The 18,968-nt window shown below is 36.3% G+C and overlaps 1 protein-coding gene across 1 annotated transcript in view; it reads right to left on the bottom strand.

The window, feature by feature from the left end:
• Nucleotides 1–9,096: 9,096 nt before the first annotated feature.
• The window catches only part of FSIP1 (fibrous sheath interacting protein 1), a 67,956-nt gene continuing 58,084 nt past the window's right edge, over nucleotides 9,097–18,968 (bottom strand). The window contains exon 12 of the mRNA XM_069017676.1: nucleotides 9,097–9,840. Coding sequence (XP_068873777.1) covers nucleotides 9,265–9,840 — 576 coding nt within the window. The 3' untranslated portion in view covers nucleotides 9,097–9,264. The remainder of the gene's footprint in view (nucleotides 9,841–18,968) is intronic.

Below are 18,968 nucleotides of genomic sequence, written 5' to 3'. Positions count from 1 at the left end.
GCAAAGAAAGAACTCCTGGCCTGTTAAAAGGGGCAAGGAATTTCTGCCCTCATCAGTTACAGGCTTGTCTGCTTGACTTCTCTGCAATGAGAGGGGATAGTGGGAGTGCACTGTCAGAGTAACCCATCTGATCTTATCTGGGCCTGCAATATCCTATGTCCTGCACTTTTGGTCTCTAACTCTCTTCAGGCCTCCCAAGGACACTGAGAAGACTGAGAACTACAAAAAACAAGGACAGTTCTAAACTGGAAAAATCTCTTCATTTACTCGCAGGAAAAAGGAGATATTTTAAAGCCAAGCAGTTTTCTGAACATATATCTGTATCTGAACATATCTATACATGGATATGTGTAGGTTTGACCGAAAGTTTGAAACAGAGAACTGCTGCTGCTGCTGCTGGGGAAGATAGACTTGGCAGCACATTCCAGTGATCTTGTCTGAGCCATGCCAAACTTTCATGCTAACTTACCACATGCATTTATGTAGCTTTTCTTGCCATTAGAACAAAAAAGGCAAGCCATATGCTTTGTGTTAACTCATAGCTTAACTAAGTCCCCCCTCTTTTTGCTTGGTGGGTGTGCATACAGTAGGACACAAGAAGGAGTTATAGTTGAGGTAAGTTAGTCCTTGTCCAAAGAAACAACTACTTAAGAAAAACTAAGCAGCAACGACATGGAAGATTGCCACACTTCACAGGGCAGAGAAGCCTATGGGAAATTGGCTGTTCCCAACTCCCTGAAGACTCATCGGTGGAACACGTAGGTGTACCAACCAATGCATGCCACTTCTAGTGTTACTTGGTATGGGCCAACTATTTTTGCATCAGTAATATTTTAATTTCATGCTACTGTAGAGAACAGGATGTTTTTCTTCCACAACATGCTCTTCTCAGAGCCCATGCTAATGCAGCACCTTAAGTTTTAAAGTGGTCATCTGCATCAAACCTATATTCAACAGGTGTAGTAGTTTAACCTGTAGGTATTCATAAGCTATGGAGATAAAGACTGAGATAAGTGCAGAAAGATCTGCATCTTAATGACAACAGTGCATTTTTTACTGATATTGGCATGATTTTTGCAGGGAAGTCCACAGTAATTAGTAGATTTTCAATAAATTCATTTTGGAAAGATTGTTGAGATTGCAGAAGTAAGCATCTTAAAGTGTCCACAAGGCGAGTTCTAGTTCTTATTTCTCATCTTTTCAAAAGAGAAAACACAGGTGCACAAAGTTGTACAGATATTTATCTGCATGAAGCAGAGTAATGACAAGAGGAAGAGAATTCATTAAAAAAAGTGTTTGGCAAGCAGAATTCTGCCTTAAAGATAAAATCTTCCACAGGAAATCCATAAAATTAGAGAAGTATCATAGAAAAACTTGGATTTTCAAATTTAAACAAATCCCAGGAAGCCCAGACACCATTTGTCTTTCATTTTTCAACTGCTTTCAAAGTCAACTGCTAGCCTAGGCAAAACATACAGGGCTAAACTGAGGGCTGCTTAGATTCTGTGTCCATCTCCCTTGATGACTCTGCTCACAAAACACATATGGAGAGACCATTTTAGTGTTATTGTAAAATTAGGGTAGAATGCCTCTGGCAATGCCCTTCCCACCAAAACTATGCATACCAAATACACAAAGCAAACAATAAGAAAACAATGGCACAGATCAGTATTTTCACAAGAAAACAGCAGATTTTTAAGGGAAAAAAAGTTCTAAATACAAAATACCTGCCTATAAAGCAAAATCATTCATGCACTTTAGCACTCTACAAGTTACTACATGGTCCAGAATATTCCAGTTTACTGGGTTGTTTTTTTTTTTAAGCATAAGAGATAAGGTATTGCAGATTCAGCTGCAAGCAGGGAACTATTTCACATAGACGTAAATGACAGGGAGCCTTTTATTCTAACTACTGCATTTGGATTCTAGCCAATCCCTCAATGAAACGTGTAATTGGATAAATGTAGGTTATGGCATTAGTAGTATTCAAGCACCTCTACTCTATTTGAAAAGGAAACAGTTTTTCTGACCTTTAAATCTCACTACAAATAAAGGAGCAATTATTTCTCAATAAGAGCATCTGTTGAAAATTAAATTAAATTAAAGAAAAAATCAGTTATTATTTTTCCTTGCTTTCATAAACCCTCCTTACTTGTCAGCTTCCTGAGGATCTGCCAAACCACCTTGTCTTCTGTGTCTATCCTTCACAATGTGAGATTCCCAGAGGTGAAGCTCACTCTTCATAAGTGGGGGAGGAAACACTCTTGGAAGTGTAAACTCTGGCAAATTTTGCATGTAAAAAGCAAGAGAGCGGGGATCTTTTTCAGAGCTGTGCTTAGAAAGCCTTTTTAAGTAGCATAACAAAAAGGTGCATTCTCATATCACTTGCTGAAATTTTATCTAGCAAGTAGGGTGTTTTAATAAAATATAATAATTCTTGTAGTTACTGAAATCACAGAAATTGAGCTGCAAAGAACTGTCTCTCACTTATCCGTCCCTGACAAGGAGGTAAAAAGGCACCCTTTCCAGCACATGAATTTACTGGCATACCTTTTCACATTTCTAGACTAGTTGTTGTTACTCTGATGACATGTTTAAGCAGCCCTTTCCTCTCTGATCTATGCAGCAGATGATTTTTGCACAGCCTGTTTTCACTCTGTGCTCAGCATGCCCACTGGCTCTGCAGGAGTTCTGCTCGGGAAGTGAGAAGGAAAGCATGCACTACAGATCCACTAAGCAGATACCAGCCCACGTCTCTCTTGGAAAAAGGCATTAGGCTGAGAATTTTTGTGGGGTGTTTTCCTATTTTTTTTTTTTTAATGATGAAACTGAAAGTTTTTTCACCCCTTGGTAGAACTACTTTAATTTAAACTTGAATTCTGAACATACAAGAATGATTTCACTCATTTTATTGTAGTCTAGGTTCAAGAAACTTTTTAACTTTTTTTTTTTAATCAGGATATTTAGTTTGTCACTTCTCTTTGAAATTAAAGTCCCCCGACCACTCTAAGTCTGCACAGTAACAGTAAAGCTGGAGTGAACTTCTCACACTATTACATTATACTGAAATCAATGCTGTAGTCCTTTAAAATATCCCCCTCAAGTACTATATTTTCTATATTACATATTCAATTGATACACACAATTTTTATATATACATACACACACATAATGTTTATGAAAATGATTGAATCACCTTAATTTTCCACTTTCAGAAGAAAACAATATGCAGTTTGTCATTTAAACGGGAAAACCATGGTGGGATCAAAATATACCCACTGGAGAAAACCAGTATCAACAGCTGAGCACTGGCCACCATGAACACCAGCACTGTATGTGTATCACTGAGGGGTCTCAGTGACAAGGACAGAATGGTTTGGTCACATACTGCTCAGCAATTAGATGCAAGCACACCAGAAATTTTTCTTCATGGCTATGTTGCTTTCACCAATATTAAATTTTTGGAACAAGGCATCTATCTGTGCTGAAAAACAATTGTGTGAAAAAAGGTAAGGAGAACAAACAGCATAAATTTACATGCACACGTGAAACTTCTTGTCCTTCAAACATTTCAAAGACCAAAAGTCAGAAGGATAACTTTAAAAATCAGTCTCCTGTGCTCTGCTATGTTTTGGATTAAAGGAGCTAGAAAGGACAGCAAAGAAGCTTTTGACAAATACAACTTATGCTGAATGAAGGTATGTTATTTCAGAAAACCTGTTTCCAAATCCCAAGTTAGGCTGCAAAAGAAAATTCATTTAAATATCTTAATCATCACTGCTGCATCACTCCCTGAGGAGAAGCTGCCACATTCCAGTGCAGCTGGAATTCAAGTGGCGGGCCCCAATGGAGGGGTTATTGCAGGTCACAACACAGAGTCACTGGAAAAACAAAGAAAAACCCATGAATCCTCCTGGGCTCAACTTTCTTTTTACACTGGTATTGGTGATGTTTCTGCAAATGACCTTGTCACTATATTTTATATAATATCTCTGTTATTGTCCACCTTTTACCAGTACTGTATTTTTCCAAATAATTTATTTCCTACAGCTTTACTTAATACTGAAAATACAAAAAGAAAGGAAGGCTTGAATTGATATTTCACCTGCAACATCAAGCAAGAAATAAAGTATTCCCAAACAACCTGTTGTTTAATATAATACAGTAGAAGCTAAGCACAGATAAATATTAGGCCACTAATTTTTTACACTTTCTGAGCTTTGGGTACTGACCCAACAAACCTCTGGAATAGCAAGCCATGAGTGCTATGTCCCTGTGGCTTGCAGTGACTACAACTGGTGCAGGGTCCTCAGCACTTCCCAAGGCTAAAAGTTAAGTTACAGACCTCCTGTTGGAATATACCCTTCAAGTCAATAGCCATTCAAACTTACCTGCTTCTCCCTGAAATGCCAGATGTGAATAAAAAGATGTATGGCTTCAGGCATGTTGTAAGTCTTTGTTAGCAACAGCAACCCTTCCTTGAGGGTGCTAGGAAAAGATTTTCTATAGCAGTGAGTTTCAAGATACGAAAATAAACCAAGAAAATAAGAATTATATAGTATTTTTCTTAATGTTCTCTAGATATTATACATATAATCTTTAAGCACAATTTAGGTTACTTTAAAAACTGCCCAAGCACTTGGAACACTGCTTTTGAGAAAGTCTCTATAAAACACAACCTCCATGTGAAAATAACTGGACTGTGGCAAGATTACAGCCAGCAGACAGTCCTAAATGAATATCATACAGGCACAGAAAATACTCTTGAAAACACTTGTCAGTATTGCTTTAATTATATTTATAATAGCAAAACTAAGACACCGGCTTAATATTTTTAAGATAAGAAACATATCTAGGTGAGATTTGAAAAGTTCCTTGAAATGTGCTTTAAGCAATCCTATGCAGAACATCCACTATCGAAAGGTTTGTTACTGCTGTTGAAGAACAAGTAAAAATATCAGAAAGTAAAAAAAGAAATAGCAATAGCTTATTTGAAATATAATGTCCCATTCAGGTTTTTAACTAAAAGCAAGTAGATTCAATTCTGACCTCTTTTATATCCACACAATTACAACTTTCCCAGGAGTGTGCAACCACTTCTACAGGCAACTCTGTAAATTAGACTAAAATCTGGGCCAATATGTCCATTAATTTAAGTGTTCATATTAGATCAAGTAAACCCTATGCAGTAACAGCCCATGTATAGTTAATATTCTATCCATACATCTTTTCTTGGTGAATTTTAAATGACTGAAGGTATAGGATCTGAGAAATAATTTGTCCTTTTTAGTCAAGTCACAGGAGAGCTTGTCCATGGGATAAATCTGCTGAATCTCCTTTGCTAGAGTATCTATCCCCACTTAAAAAAACTTTTAAAAACCCATGTTTTTTTAATAATGTCTTCTTATTCTGACATTGCAGCACATGAAATGGAAAACTGACCATCAGCTGAGTAAATAAGGCGAAAGTCAGGAAAAAATACTAGTTAAAGACTAGACAATCAAAAACCTGTAATGAATTGTTACTATTATCTCAAACCCAAACCAGCTGCATTACCCTCCCCCCCCCCCCCCCTCCATTACTATAAGGTTACACAATCCAGTAGCTGCTGCTGGGGCAAACTTCTGAATGCCTCCACCTTTACTCTCACCAAGCCTTCACCAGGGGCTGCCATCCGTCCTCATTTAATTACATTTCTTAACTAGAAGATATGAATGTTTGCTGTGTGGTTACCCTTTTCCCAGACAAGAATCAGGCAGACCTGAGCAGACTAGTGCTGATGTTCTGATCCAGCAGAGGACTTGTGCAAGTCGAGCCTTCAACCAAACCAGGGGTCCAGCCAACAGACAGCCCTGGGGCAAAAAACTGGGTATTTGGATGTTTCACTGAGTCAGGACTCTGAGTCAGACCGGCTACAAGCTCCAGCAAACTGCAGTGAGATAACAGAAGACATGTTTTAGCTAACTTTATGCAAAAACTAGACTCTGTGTGTGTGGAAAGAAAATTATTTCACACCCTCTCTAATAAAGCCCCATCAGTACATACTAAACACTCCAAGTTTGGTTGGTTTTTTGCATTATTTTTTTCACAAAGACATGCATGTCTTATCAGACACACAGCTACACAATATCTGTGTACGTTTCTTTATTAGGCAGAACACCCCCAGGAAATTTAATGAAATGCAATAGTTTATTTTGAAATCTGCAATATAAGATGACATGAATAATTATCGCTAAAGAAAAAAGCAGCTCATGAAACATTTTCAATTATGGTAATTTTTTCCCCTCAGGTTGCTTGATATGGTACTGTATCAGTGTAGTATCACTGACTGAGGTTTAGCTACACTTTCAGAAAAACAGTTGTGCAGAAAAGCATATAGCTGCTCTCCCCTCAAATTTCAATGTTCATATGATCTGAAAAAAAGAAAAGAAAAAGGTGCTGAACTGCCGTAAGCACAACATTACTGGCAAGAGGAAAACGTAACAACGGTTTGTGATACAACTTCTACTTACAACTTAATATAGCCCCCCAAAATAGAGCTGGAAATAATTCTTTACTGGCTCATACAACTATGAGAAATAACAGCCTTTTCGTGTCTGCATGTGGGTAAGTCTGGAGTCTGTTAACCTCAGGAAACAACATCTATATCTACATATATATGAGCTGGATATAGATTAGTGCTTCTTTCAAGAAACAGGCATTACTTATCTTTGAAGGCACATGAGAGTTTCCTTCATATATATATATTCATATATATATATGTATATGCATTATGCTAATAATTATGCTTTTCTTAGAATATATAGAAATTATGTATTACAGTAAATCTATATCACAGACTACAGAACCATAAGGAATGCAAAACTGAAATTGTGCTAAACCAGTTTCACACAATTTTATTTACTTAACCAGCACTACACAAAACATAAACCATATCTAAGTGGGCAAGAAAATCAAACTACTTACAGAAGATGATGCATACATGTTTAAATGTCCTTTAGAATTAAGACCATAACAAAACTCAAGTATATGAATATCTCTTAAAAATGAAAACAATACCTGGCACTTCTCATACCTTCATGCCTTAAACTGGATTGCACTGGGATCTCCATTTCTCAATACAATTAGCACATTTAATCGTGTCTGAACTAACAAGCAAATTATCTACAGAATACATTAAGCAAGTTTACAAATTTGATAAATAACACACCATTTGGCCTATGTCCAGGACTAATTGCTTCAGACAGAACTGAGTCACCTTTGTAGAAAACAAATTAATTAGCTTCTTAGTAAAAAATGGGAAAAAAAAAATCAGGGACTGAAAATTCGGATTACTTCCCCCCTCAAAAAATGAATTCATAAGCAAAAAGATCATAAAATCAAGATGCTTATTAAACATACAGATTTGAGTTCTACATGATTAAACTTTACTCAGTCACTACTGAAAAGAGATAATCTAATTACCCCATTACATTACTCTGACACACATGATTTTGACTCAAAGATATTTAAATTATTACGTGATAGATGTTAACACATTTACCTTACAGACTTCTACAATCAGATGCCCCATATGGAAATTTACTTAATAGTGAAAATCTCCTTGCTCTCTTGTGCAATAAAACTACCTCACAGTGACTATATCTACAGTTACCAGCTCACTTCACTACCCAGTGGTCACAGTGCGTGGTGTTTTCCTCGATTTAACACATTCCATCTTAAAACACACTCATAATTGGAGGTGGTAGTTGGGGCTGAGTCACACATGGCTCTGATCATGCTACATCTGTTTGGACTAAAGGAGAACTTTAACTCAAGTGAAGGCAGCAAGTTACTGAGTTTTTCTCGCTGTTGGTTGCCAAAGAAGCCTGGCGTGTAGTATGCAATCATGTTACTCCTGCATGAGATCAGGTTGCCCCTGGCAGAGGTGGCTCTCTGTGGTGTTCCCCATGACCACCACTGCCACCCTGCTCTCCTCTGGGCAGAGCACTCTCTACCCTTGCTCTGCTCTTCTGATGCCCACATCTACATGAAGAGCAAAAACAGCTTGTAAAGGTAGCTGATAAGTAACCTACTGGAAAAATAAAGCACCCAACCTTTTCTACAGGTACTATTTCTATTTTCTTCATGTAGAAGCTATGGCCTAAATCTCCTAAGGGACAAATAGTTGAGGTAAGTATGGATATCCACTTTGTCTGGCAGTGTAAAAACAGCAGTAACATGACTTCCTGCTTTCTGACAGGTGGAATCGCTTTGAAAAAATATTAACATTCCCTTCACTGTAGAAAGATTAAATACAAACAATCAAAGAAAATGTTGTGATGGTAATTATGAAATTATAACATAGCAGAGGAATATTAGAATGTTCATCTAAATTACTGATGTATGTGAAGAAAACAGTTTCTCTAAATCCAGAACAGATTTCCAGTATAACAAAGATCAATCTTGACAAACACAGCAAAATGTATTGATTTCTAGTAAGATTAGACTGTAATCACAAACTTCATACTGTCACAACTTTTATGTAAAAAAATGAAAGGTTTACCTGCCTAAGATCTGGCTTATTTGAACAGTTGGCTTTCCAGGAAGATAACTAGTCTTAGGCTAAAAATCTAAATATAGATTTAGATTACAATATCACTATGTAATTATATATAAGTAAAGAAAAGAAAAACAAGAGACATTTCCACAATCTTTTTATAATACCAGACAGAGAGAAATTTAATTTTTTGCTGGTTAAAGTCTATTTTTTCTTTTATCAAACTAAAAGTAATTTATAGAAATTGTTCAGTATTATTAATCTTGGTATCTTATGTGTGTAAATTTGAACTTCCTAAAAGCAGTTTATTATCTTTAATATAGCTAGGTCATGTTTGTTTCTATACTGCAGAGTTTACCTTATTAAAAACTCCCATGAAACACTTGGATTTTCATGTGAATTTTTGTACCAGCTACTGGGAGAATATTTGCTCTCCACAGAACAGTGAACATGACTTTCTACTACCAAAAAGATAATCCATATGTATTTTCAACACTGTTTTCCAGTTGACAGAATTAATCAACATCAGTGATATATTTCATAAAACTCCTAGTCAATTATTTCAGGGTAAGAATTTTAATCAACATTCTGTTATACTGTGTGTATTATTTTTGGCAGTTTTATGTTTTCTAAAAGAACATTCTCGCCCCACCATAATAATCAGTGTGTATTGGTGCATACCTTTGGTGAGAACCTGCTTAGGTTTTTTCATTTTAATCAAAAGCCTATTCTAAAGGGTTGTTAAGAGTCTCACCTCCTTTGGTTTGCAGTGGTATGCTGAGAATGTCAGCCTCTGTGGATGGCTCATTGTTCATGCTGATGCAATATAATGGTTCACCCAAGAAAGAGGGTTTCTTCAATCTTTTTGTGTTGAGTGCTCTTGACATAAAGTAACCTTCAGTAATACTCTTATCTTCCATCTTCTGTAAAACTTCTAGGTCATCAGGTTCCTCTGTTTGGGCCAGTGAATCCTTTGATAAGTGACTACCAGCCAATGCTTTGCTGATATAGTAGCCAGGGATTTTGCTCTCTGCATTAACACATAAGCTTTTGTCTTCGAGTCCAGCCTTTTCCTGAGCCATTAACATCCCTACAATATGGTCTTCAACTAACATTTTGGAAAGACTAGATGTGGAGTGAAGAGTGGAGTCTTGACTTGTGTAACAAGGGGGACTTAATCCAAAAGAAAGAGATTCCTGAGACTGTGGCATGGTAACGTTACTTATTGTTCTCTGAGGCTGCATACATTCTTCCAGAAGGGTCTTAAGCTGCTCTTCAGAGAGGCTCGTTTGTTCTTCAGTCTGAAAAAAAGGGCGAGAATTTCTTCTGTCAAGATATAATTAATGAAAAGCAGCACCATAAAACAGCTTGATACACTGGCAGAATCCATAAACAAATATCAATGTTTTTCAATTCAAACTGAATTTAAATATACATTTCCATAATTACAAATTTTATGCAGCATCTTCACTAGGTTCTAGATGGATTCTGTGATGAAAGTTTGGACAGAAGTCTGATATCCACAACACTGAGGGGCCTTTGATTTTTCATAGTCTTCCATGAGATCTGACTGGATTTTAATGACCAGAGCATGTACTTTTTCATGTATCTTAGTTTGTTGTGAATACATACAGATACACACATACACACACTTTAAGATTTTAGTTATTGAAAGCAAAATAGCACATTGCTAAAAGACTGTTGGAGCAATGCAGCTGAGATCAGAAATGGTTTTGGACAGCACCAGCCCACAAAGATTGTCACATACTGACTGAAATATTCCCAGCCTCTCACAGTAGAAATACCACATAGTGGCATTTCTCAACCATGTGACACAAAGCACATCAGTTACCTACTATGGCAAGCATGACCCATGGCATGTGACAGAAGAAAGCTCCATCTTCTGTAGAACAGTTTTAGTGCTTCCTTCAAGCTGTCACTGCTTGCATAGTTCAAAGATGTATCTTTTCAGTTGATTTCTTATTCAGAGAGCAGCACACTCCCATTATTTTTATCACACAGGTCTCCTTTACTGGAGGTTTCTTAAAATTTGTTATCAAAGATAATGACTGATATTAGCTGGTTATGGTGAAGAATAGCAAAGGATATTTTGCTTAAAGAGATTAGCAAGAGCGACTTACTTCCAGCTTTTACAATCTTTAATGCTCCTAAAAACAGAAGCACAATATTTCCTGACAATTTAAAGATTATAATGATAAGTACAAGACTATTTTTAGGTATGTATAATACATTTGCCTATTAAATAGGAGCTGTAGAAGATATCATAATATATATTAAAAATGTTGGAAACACTATGCAACATTTAATAGAAAAAAATGCTTTCTACAATCAAAATCTCAGTTTTACCCAGCCGCCAAGACATAAAGGATCAGCTGACACACTAGTGAACTCTTAGGCTATAGTGATTTATGTAAAACAAAAATTGTATTCATTGTGGAATGACCTCTACAGAGAATTTACTTTACATTGTGCTAGAGGATGGAGCTACTGTCATTTCAGAGGATCAATATCAGATGTTTAGCTGGTATTTTTTTTCCCTGAAGGTCTCTGATCCAACTATTGGAGTCATATTATCCTGTTTGACATATATGAAATGACTTGGCTACAGACAAAATACCACAGGGTGTATGGATTACACCTGAAAACTGATTATTCTTGTTCATCAGTGGGGACGGTTTTCAGTCAGGAAGGAAAGAGTATTTCTTTGAAAAAATTGTGGCTATTAAAACTTACAAGATGACACTACAAAGTGAAAAAGAATTACATTTTAGGTTACCTTCAGTCACCATTCTGTACTCACATATTCAAACATTAATAATGGCTAATAATCACCGCTACAGACCGAATACGGTACAGTTCAGGCACTAACTGATGTGTATAAACTCAGCTCTATAGAGTTATTTAACCCAGTAGTCTTTTCCTGCAGATATCAATTTCCTTCCCAAAGATACTCCAAGTTTTCTTCTTACACATAAAACAGAAGGCAACTACATTAAAGAAATCAAGATGTTTAGGGCTTTTAAATGTGCAAAAAAAAAGGTGGGGGAGGGGAAAAAAGAGCATCGACAGACTCATTATGTGTAGAGATCTTTATTTAGATAAATACAAAATCAGGCAATTATATTGAGAGTCATCTAATCTTGTTATCAATCAATGTATTTTTGATAATATAACTGAAATCAAACCACAAGCTTAAGCACTTACATTGATAACGTGCAAAATATTATGACATCTTCAAACTTCACTCATGCTTCTAAATTTTAATCCTAGTGCAGAAAGTACTCAGTGATGAAAAATAACTCAGACAGTGAAAAACAATTAGTATCAAAACACTATGATGACTCAAACATGAAACATGAAATTTTTCAAATTTTCACTTTCAGTCTAATCTACTGGCCCATGCTAAAGTCCTTCCATGTCTTGAAAAAGTATTTTGATTTGCAGGACATTTGTTTCCAAGTAGTGACTTTCAGAATGGACTCACTGTAAGAAACACAACGCATTCACACAGGAAGAGCCTAACATAAGAGACCACTACTGGAAGCACAGCTGCATCGAGAGGATATCCACAGAGCAGATTATGCTATGTAAACATAACTATATTTGTAACACAGAAGATTCTCACATCTGGAAATCCACATGGATTCCCACATGGTTTTGAGTGTGTGGTTCTATACTAATATATTTCAAAGCTCTTGGCCAAGATCATTTAGAGCTAATTTTATGTTAATGACAGGGCAATTCACTCACTGCAGAAAGGAATTATGTATATGGAGCAAATGAATGATGAGTACAAGATTAACACTGTGAGGAAGATCATCTTGTCCAGCCTTTCTTTGGTCCTGTCATTTCCCCCATCCCCACCCCATTTATCTACAGTCCATTTTCCTTCATCCAAAATTTTTTCTTCTTTTTTTTTCTTTCAGGAAAATCATATGGCTTGTATTCATAGATTACCTTGATTATTACCAGAGGGGTAAGTGGGAAGATTTAGAGCCTAAGACATATGGGGAGGGAAATGAGTAAAACAACTACAGAGTTAAAATTTTGGGAACTAGTGGGCTTGTTTTTCTCCAGAGTGGCAGGCCTGCAGCCAAAGCAGACAGTGTAGAACATTCCTTTGTTCCTTCTATTTTCTTTTTTTCTTTCTTTCTCTTTCTCTCTTTCTCCCTTTGGATTTTTTGTAAGACATGCATGTGAAGATAAGGACAGTATTTAATAAACCTCTCCAAAAATTACATTTTAGAATACTAAAGGCACACTGCTATTTTCTTTTGCCAAACTCAAGAGATGACTATAGGCTTCGGGAAAAATACACAGTGGAGAAGATAAATAGCCATCAGTCATCCACTCAGCAGCCAGGAATTTACATTGAAATGAAAGCAGAAATGCTGCTGTTGAAATGAGGAAACAGAGTTTAAGGAAACACTGTAGGGAAAGTCATCTCACAGCAAGAAAGGCTGTGCATTTGCAACCAAATGAGCATTTGGACTCATGGAATTGCATAATACAACTGTATTAGGAGTCTGCAGAGTATATATTTGCACACACCAGAAGCAATCTGGTCACAACTAACTGTAATAGTTCAGTGTCATGACACTTGGAATCAGTAACGGTCTTAGGGAGATACTGGATTCTGTATCTCCCAAGCTTTCACTGCCCTCATTGTAAATAATTTACAACTCCTATACAGAATAAATACTTCAAGATATTTCTTTAAAAATACAAGGACATAAAATTAACGTCATTCAAAATGCAGAAACAGCCCACTAGACAAGGGAAAATGAGGTATCAGGTCTGGTTCCCATTAAAAACTAGAAAACCTTTTAATTGTTCTGGCTAATTTTTAATAGGACACTGAGTCCTATTCATTTCCTAGGCTTTTTTACCGTTAATGATCCAAAAAACTAATTCCTAGCCAGGAGTTTAGGAGCCTGCTAATGACCTTTACTGTTTATGTGTGGTTAGCTTCTCACACATTGGTGGCCCTCCTCTGACTGAAGATTTCTTGTTCCTTGCTGAATGCCTCCGTGACAGGAGTCTATAGAGAAAACCTTACTGCATGTGGTAGGAATGCAAACTTGTAGTTCGCCGTGGACAGCCCTGCTGTGACTACAAGTTTTAAAGTTCAAATCTTTAGGCTTTCTTTCTACATCTACACAGTAACAAAAACAGACTAACACTGAAAGCCCTTATCAGATTTTACCATGGGGAGAAAGCTAACATGTCAGGATTATTTCTAATTATAGTAAATAATCATAAAATGACACACGGTAAATGAGCAAGCACTAGAAAGTCAGGATATTTAAGGACTCATGTTGCTGGCACATCTATAAATGTGGAAATTTTTTCCCTAGCCTGAAGGTGCTGCAATCAATAGTTCTCATGATACTTTATTTGCTTGAAATAATTTACTTTGATGCTCTAATTTGCTGATGTTTTTACTGGTGTGTGAGATGCAACAGTCAATTCTAAGGTAACTGCTTTCTTCCTGATGAACCACTCAATTTTAAGAGAATACTGATCTATTGAGACAGAGTTCAGGTTTTTGACAGATCAGCACAGGGAAGTTTTGTAAGTTTTAGTTATTTAATAACCTATTGACAATTTCTCAAACAGCTCTGTTCTGTTTTGAAAAGGCAATCCTTGCCTTCAGTCTCTATATTACTCAACATGCACCATCAACTCCAAGGTCCCACCTTTCTGCATCACACCCAAGCATCATGCACTTGTCTATGAACAGTACTGGGCAGTGCAACTGTGGAATATTATTAATATGCTGCGCAAAAACCACACACATCATGTCACTGTGGAAGAGCTTCTTACAATTTCCAGAAATGTTGAAAGCCCAAAATTCTCTTGCAGCACAGGAGTCAGCTTGGTGTCCATAGCTTGTAAACTGATTCAAATTAATGTAATATGTCCATTGCGGATTAACCCCAGCAGACAGCTAAGCACCACACAGCTGCTTGCCTACTCCCCACCCTCTCACCCCAAAAGGGTAAGAGGAAAGGAAGAGAAAAAGAGTGAAGGAAAGAGTAAAAACAATAAAATTTTTGCATCAATATAAAAATTGTTTAATAAGCAAAGAGAGGGAAAGATAACAAAACAAGCAATGCAAAGGCAATCACTCAGCATCTCCCATGGGTAGACCAACACCCAGCCAGTTCTGAGCAAAAAATTATTAACTTTGTAGAACCCTCTCTTTTCCCTTTCTATTACTATGCATAAGGTTATATTCATTGGCATGGAATATCTCTTTGGTTAGTTTGGGTCATCTGTCTTGTATCCCAGCCTACTGTACACCCCCAATCTATTCACTGGGAGGGCCGAGTGAGAACCAGAGAAGGCCCTGATGCTGTGCAAATGCTGTTCAGCAATAGCTGGAACATAGGTGAGTTATCAGCATTGTTTGGTCACAAATCCAAAACACAGCACCCTATAGGCTGCTATGAAAAACATTAAAATCCCAGCCAAACCCCGTACAGACCCACACATCCACTTTCACAAAGGAATTAAGTGCTCAGCATGTCATTTTACTGCTTCTAGAGGTTGCTGATTTGTTTTACAAACACTATGTTAAGAGAAAAATCTTAATGAATGTAAAAGAAAAAAGTTAATCTTTACTCTCTCTAAGGCTGTTTCAGAAGGGTTAGCTCAGAATGTCATGACAGAAAATATTAAAGGGAGTAGGCCAGAAACATGCTCACAACTCAATGAGCATGGTTTGCAGAGGCCAGTAATGTGTATGGATTTGACGATGTTAAAAAATGAGGCTGAAAGCTGAATAATGTATTCAGAAATTAAGAGCTCCTTGTGCTACAATCATGATTCACCATCTGGTGGTTCTGTACTTATGTCTAGTGGGCTTGGGGACTTCTGTAGTGTTACAGGAAAGGCAGAAATCTTCAAGAGTGAACAGGACTCCTAAGCCATAGGAGAAAATCTCCTGCTTCTGCTTCTCCCTCCTTCTGCTGTCTTTCCTTCTGTTAGTTACATTTTCCCTTCTCTTATTTTTTCCACTGTTTCTGTTTGTGCAAGGGCAGAATGAAAAGGTCTACTAGTCAACTTTTGGTATCTGCTTCTGCTAAGAGCCAAAAAGCAGAAAGAACAGAAGTATCTTGGTAAGAAAATAGATGCACCAGACAAAAAGAGGATGAGATCAGTGAGCATCTGGTAACATCACTGTCTGAAAAGAAAATTCAACTTGTAACATTATGAGCCATCAGAAGCTCAACATCAAAGTGATTATCAGCCTCATGCAATAATATAAAATTTCCACTAAAAAACCACTTTAAGAATTTTAGAAGAGAAAATGAACTTCACTAAGAAATTGAAAATAAAAACCCAAAAAAAATTTTTCCCCTCTTTCTCTGACAAAGAGATATTTTAATAGAAATCAAAAGGAGACATGAGTTTATACAGTTTTGGTCTTACTTAGAGTAGCAAAGTAGGTGAAAACTGTGGAGACGAGACATGATAATTGCAGCAGTTTTTTAAAGGTAGCCTATAGGTTATACAGGTAACAACAATTAAATCAGTTTTGCCTCCAAGAACTTGTCATAAACATGCCTATTTTTCATCATTACAAAGAGGCTTAACATTTGTTTTAATTTTATCTTTCTCAAAAATATCAAGTAAATTGCTTGTGGTTTGAATGTGCAAATAAAGGAAAACTGTGTTTCATCAGGTATGCCACACTGTTAACTTTAGAAAATGAAAGCAACTGGTTGCCAGAGGTAAGAGAAGTAGGGGGGGGGGAAAAGGAAGCCAAAAGATCTTTTGCAATTATTTACTTTTCATTTGACACCATAGACACTAAGCTACATTGCTCACAGCTGCAGCGTTTACATGGTACTATACTACGATATAATTAAGAGGTTTGTAAGTGGGATGGCTGTAAGTGGGAATTACTTCTTGGAAGTCTATGAAATAGTTCCATAATTTTTAAAGACCCAAAAAGCTTTATTTCTGAATTTCTGCTACAAGTTGTACTTTTTACCCTTATTTTCAATTTTAACTTCATTTCATGGTAGCTTTTGATCTACAGGTTGTATAACATTTTCTAGGTGCTTACATATTATCAAGTTCTCACCCATGTGCTCTAAAATCTAAATTTGTATGTCCTCAACAAGTGTTAAGAAGGTATCTTTAGGAAACAGAATTTGAAAATGTCACAAAGGCTTAAGGTTTCTAACATTTCTATCAGGCATGTATTGTAATAAAAAATAAGTACTTTTCAAGTAACTGAAAATTGCATCATCATTTTTCTCAACTGAGTATATATACATCAGAGGAAGATTATGACTTTGAAGCTCCGTTTCCATTAACTGAACCAAATATGGTACTTGTAGCCTTTAGGCCCTAAGCAGTATTGTATTCAACATAAAGCGTTAAAATATCACATATAACTCATTAAAATATTTATTGCTATTAGCATGACAGCTTTTTCTGTCATTTAAGGAGCTAATATAATGTAAGACTTATGCATCATGTTATATTGTACCATTTCCCCTAAGGTCCAAACACTGGTTATAATTGTATAGCATATTTGACTTTCATATATATTGTTTAATAATTCATTAATAATTCATTATGTTTCAACATTGTCCTGTTACTCAATTTTACTTCAGCTTTCATCATTAGCATCAGGACACAAATTTCAAGTAAGCAGGAATTAACAAAGGAAGCAATTTTATTCAGTACCTTTAATTGAAGAAAAAGATAAGAACTACAATTCTAAATAAATATATATTGAATTGTCTAATTAAATGTGCATAGAGTATATTTTCCTGGCTAGGGCAAAGAGGTACTGACTTGATGTAAAGAGCCTCTATAACTGGATATCCTACTAGTCCCTAAACAGTAAGAGTTCAGTGCTCCTTAGAGAATGTAATTTTGAAGTTTAAGAATTTTAAAAGCTGCATAAATCATAATGTAAATCCCCCTCCATTTAAATACTAAACTATGAGAAAAGTCTCTGATTTAAATCACTCTGAATTTGAAAATCCATCTGCTCCAAGGTTGTCAACAGATATTTTGCAAACTCTTCTAACTTCAGATTAGTTCAAAATTAGCTCTTCTAATCTACTGTGTTTGTAGATAGAAAAAACCTAAGCATTTTTCCCTATATGATCCACTGTAAAAATTTTCTCTCAGTTCTAAAATCTTTCTTAACAAATGGATATCTCCCTGTTTTTAGAGCACTTGATTCCATACAGTTTCAAGAGTTCTTATGATAGAAGCAAGCTGGCTTTAACTAAACACACTGACAGTGTGTGAAAATATAAGACACAAATTCCTGAACTGGTATTTACAATCCATTCTTCAGAATAAGACTCATTTTCTAGCCTCTACTGAAGAAGCAGAACTTCTGCAATCTAGGCTATTTAGCATTCAAAAACAGTTTCCTAAACATCCCATTTTGTGTTTTTAACTGTTTGTTATTAAGCATTTAACAGATTTCATTCCATAGAAATCTCTTCCTTGAATATTAAGTTGTGGCTTTAATTTTAAGCAAAGCCAGTAGGGTAGACAAAAATGCCTTGATGTGGTTGCAGCTGTTTTCTGTTACAAAACCCCATTTCTTTTTTTTTTTTTTTTTTTTGGTCATATCGGCTTAATATTTTTTTCCAAGAAGTAGATCATGTAGCATAAGGGGATCACCCTCTCATGCAGCAATTTTAAAACTGCAACAAACTATCTAGAGAGTTTAAGAATGCTTACAGGTCTATAATCTACTGGAGGAACAGAAAATGTTCAAGAACAGAAGTGTTCAAGGCCACGTTAGATGTGGCTCTGAGCAACCCGGTCTAGTGGAAGGCGTCACTAGCCACAGCAGGGCAGTTGGAACTAGATGATGCTCAAATCCCTTCCAACCCAAACCATTCTATCCTTCTATAATTCTGTGAAAACAGAGAAGCCACAAACACATGATTTAGGTGACCTATGCAGTTAAGTGTACTTTAGTCTTACTAAATATGAAAAGGACCGGCCCAAGGAGCAGCAGGCCATAAAGACTCATCTTAAGCAACTACAGACAGAAGCTTCAGACTCAATTTTCTTATACTCTTTAGAGATATCTTTTAAAGTGACTCTTAATTGGCCTTGTGTATCAATAGCAAGAGGCACCTCTAAATATTTACTTTTTCTCAATAATATATTAACCTATATGGTAAACCTGACCTGCAGTACATATTTTGAAGGCATAAATACTCTCTTCTGATAGGAGAAGTATTACATGAAGGAAGGTCTGCTATATGTAGAATAAGAAGATAGAGAAACCCACAGGGTTCTCCAGTGAAGTAATACAGGTAGGGCACAATCTCAGTTATCCAAGTTAAGGTAAAGCAAAGTCTCTTTGATGAACGTGGTTTTCTAACAGAGTTTTTGACATCCTCTCTCTGTT

Source organism: Aphelocoma coerulescens, chromosome 5, assembly GCF_041296385.1.
Source record: "Aphelocoma coerulescens isolate FSJ_1873_10779 chromosome 5, UR_Acoe_1.0, whole genome shotgun sequence".
NCBI classification, from domain to species: Eukaryota; Metazoa; Chordata; class Aves; order Passeriformes; family Corvidae; genus Aphelocoma; species Aphelocoma coerulescens.
This window is presented reverse-complemented; position numbering and strand designations above follow the sequence as displayed.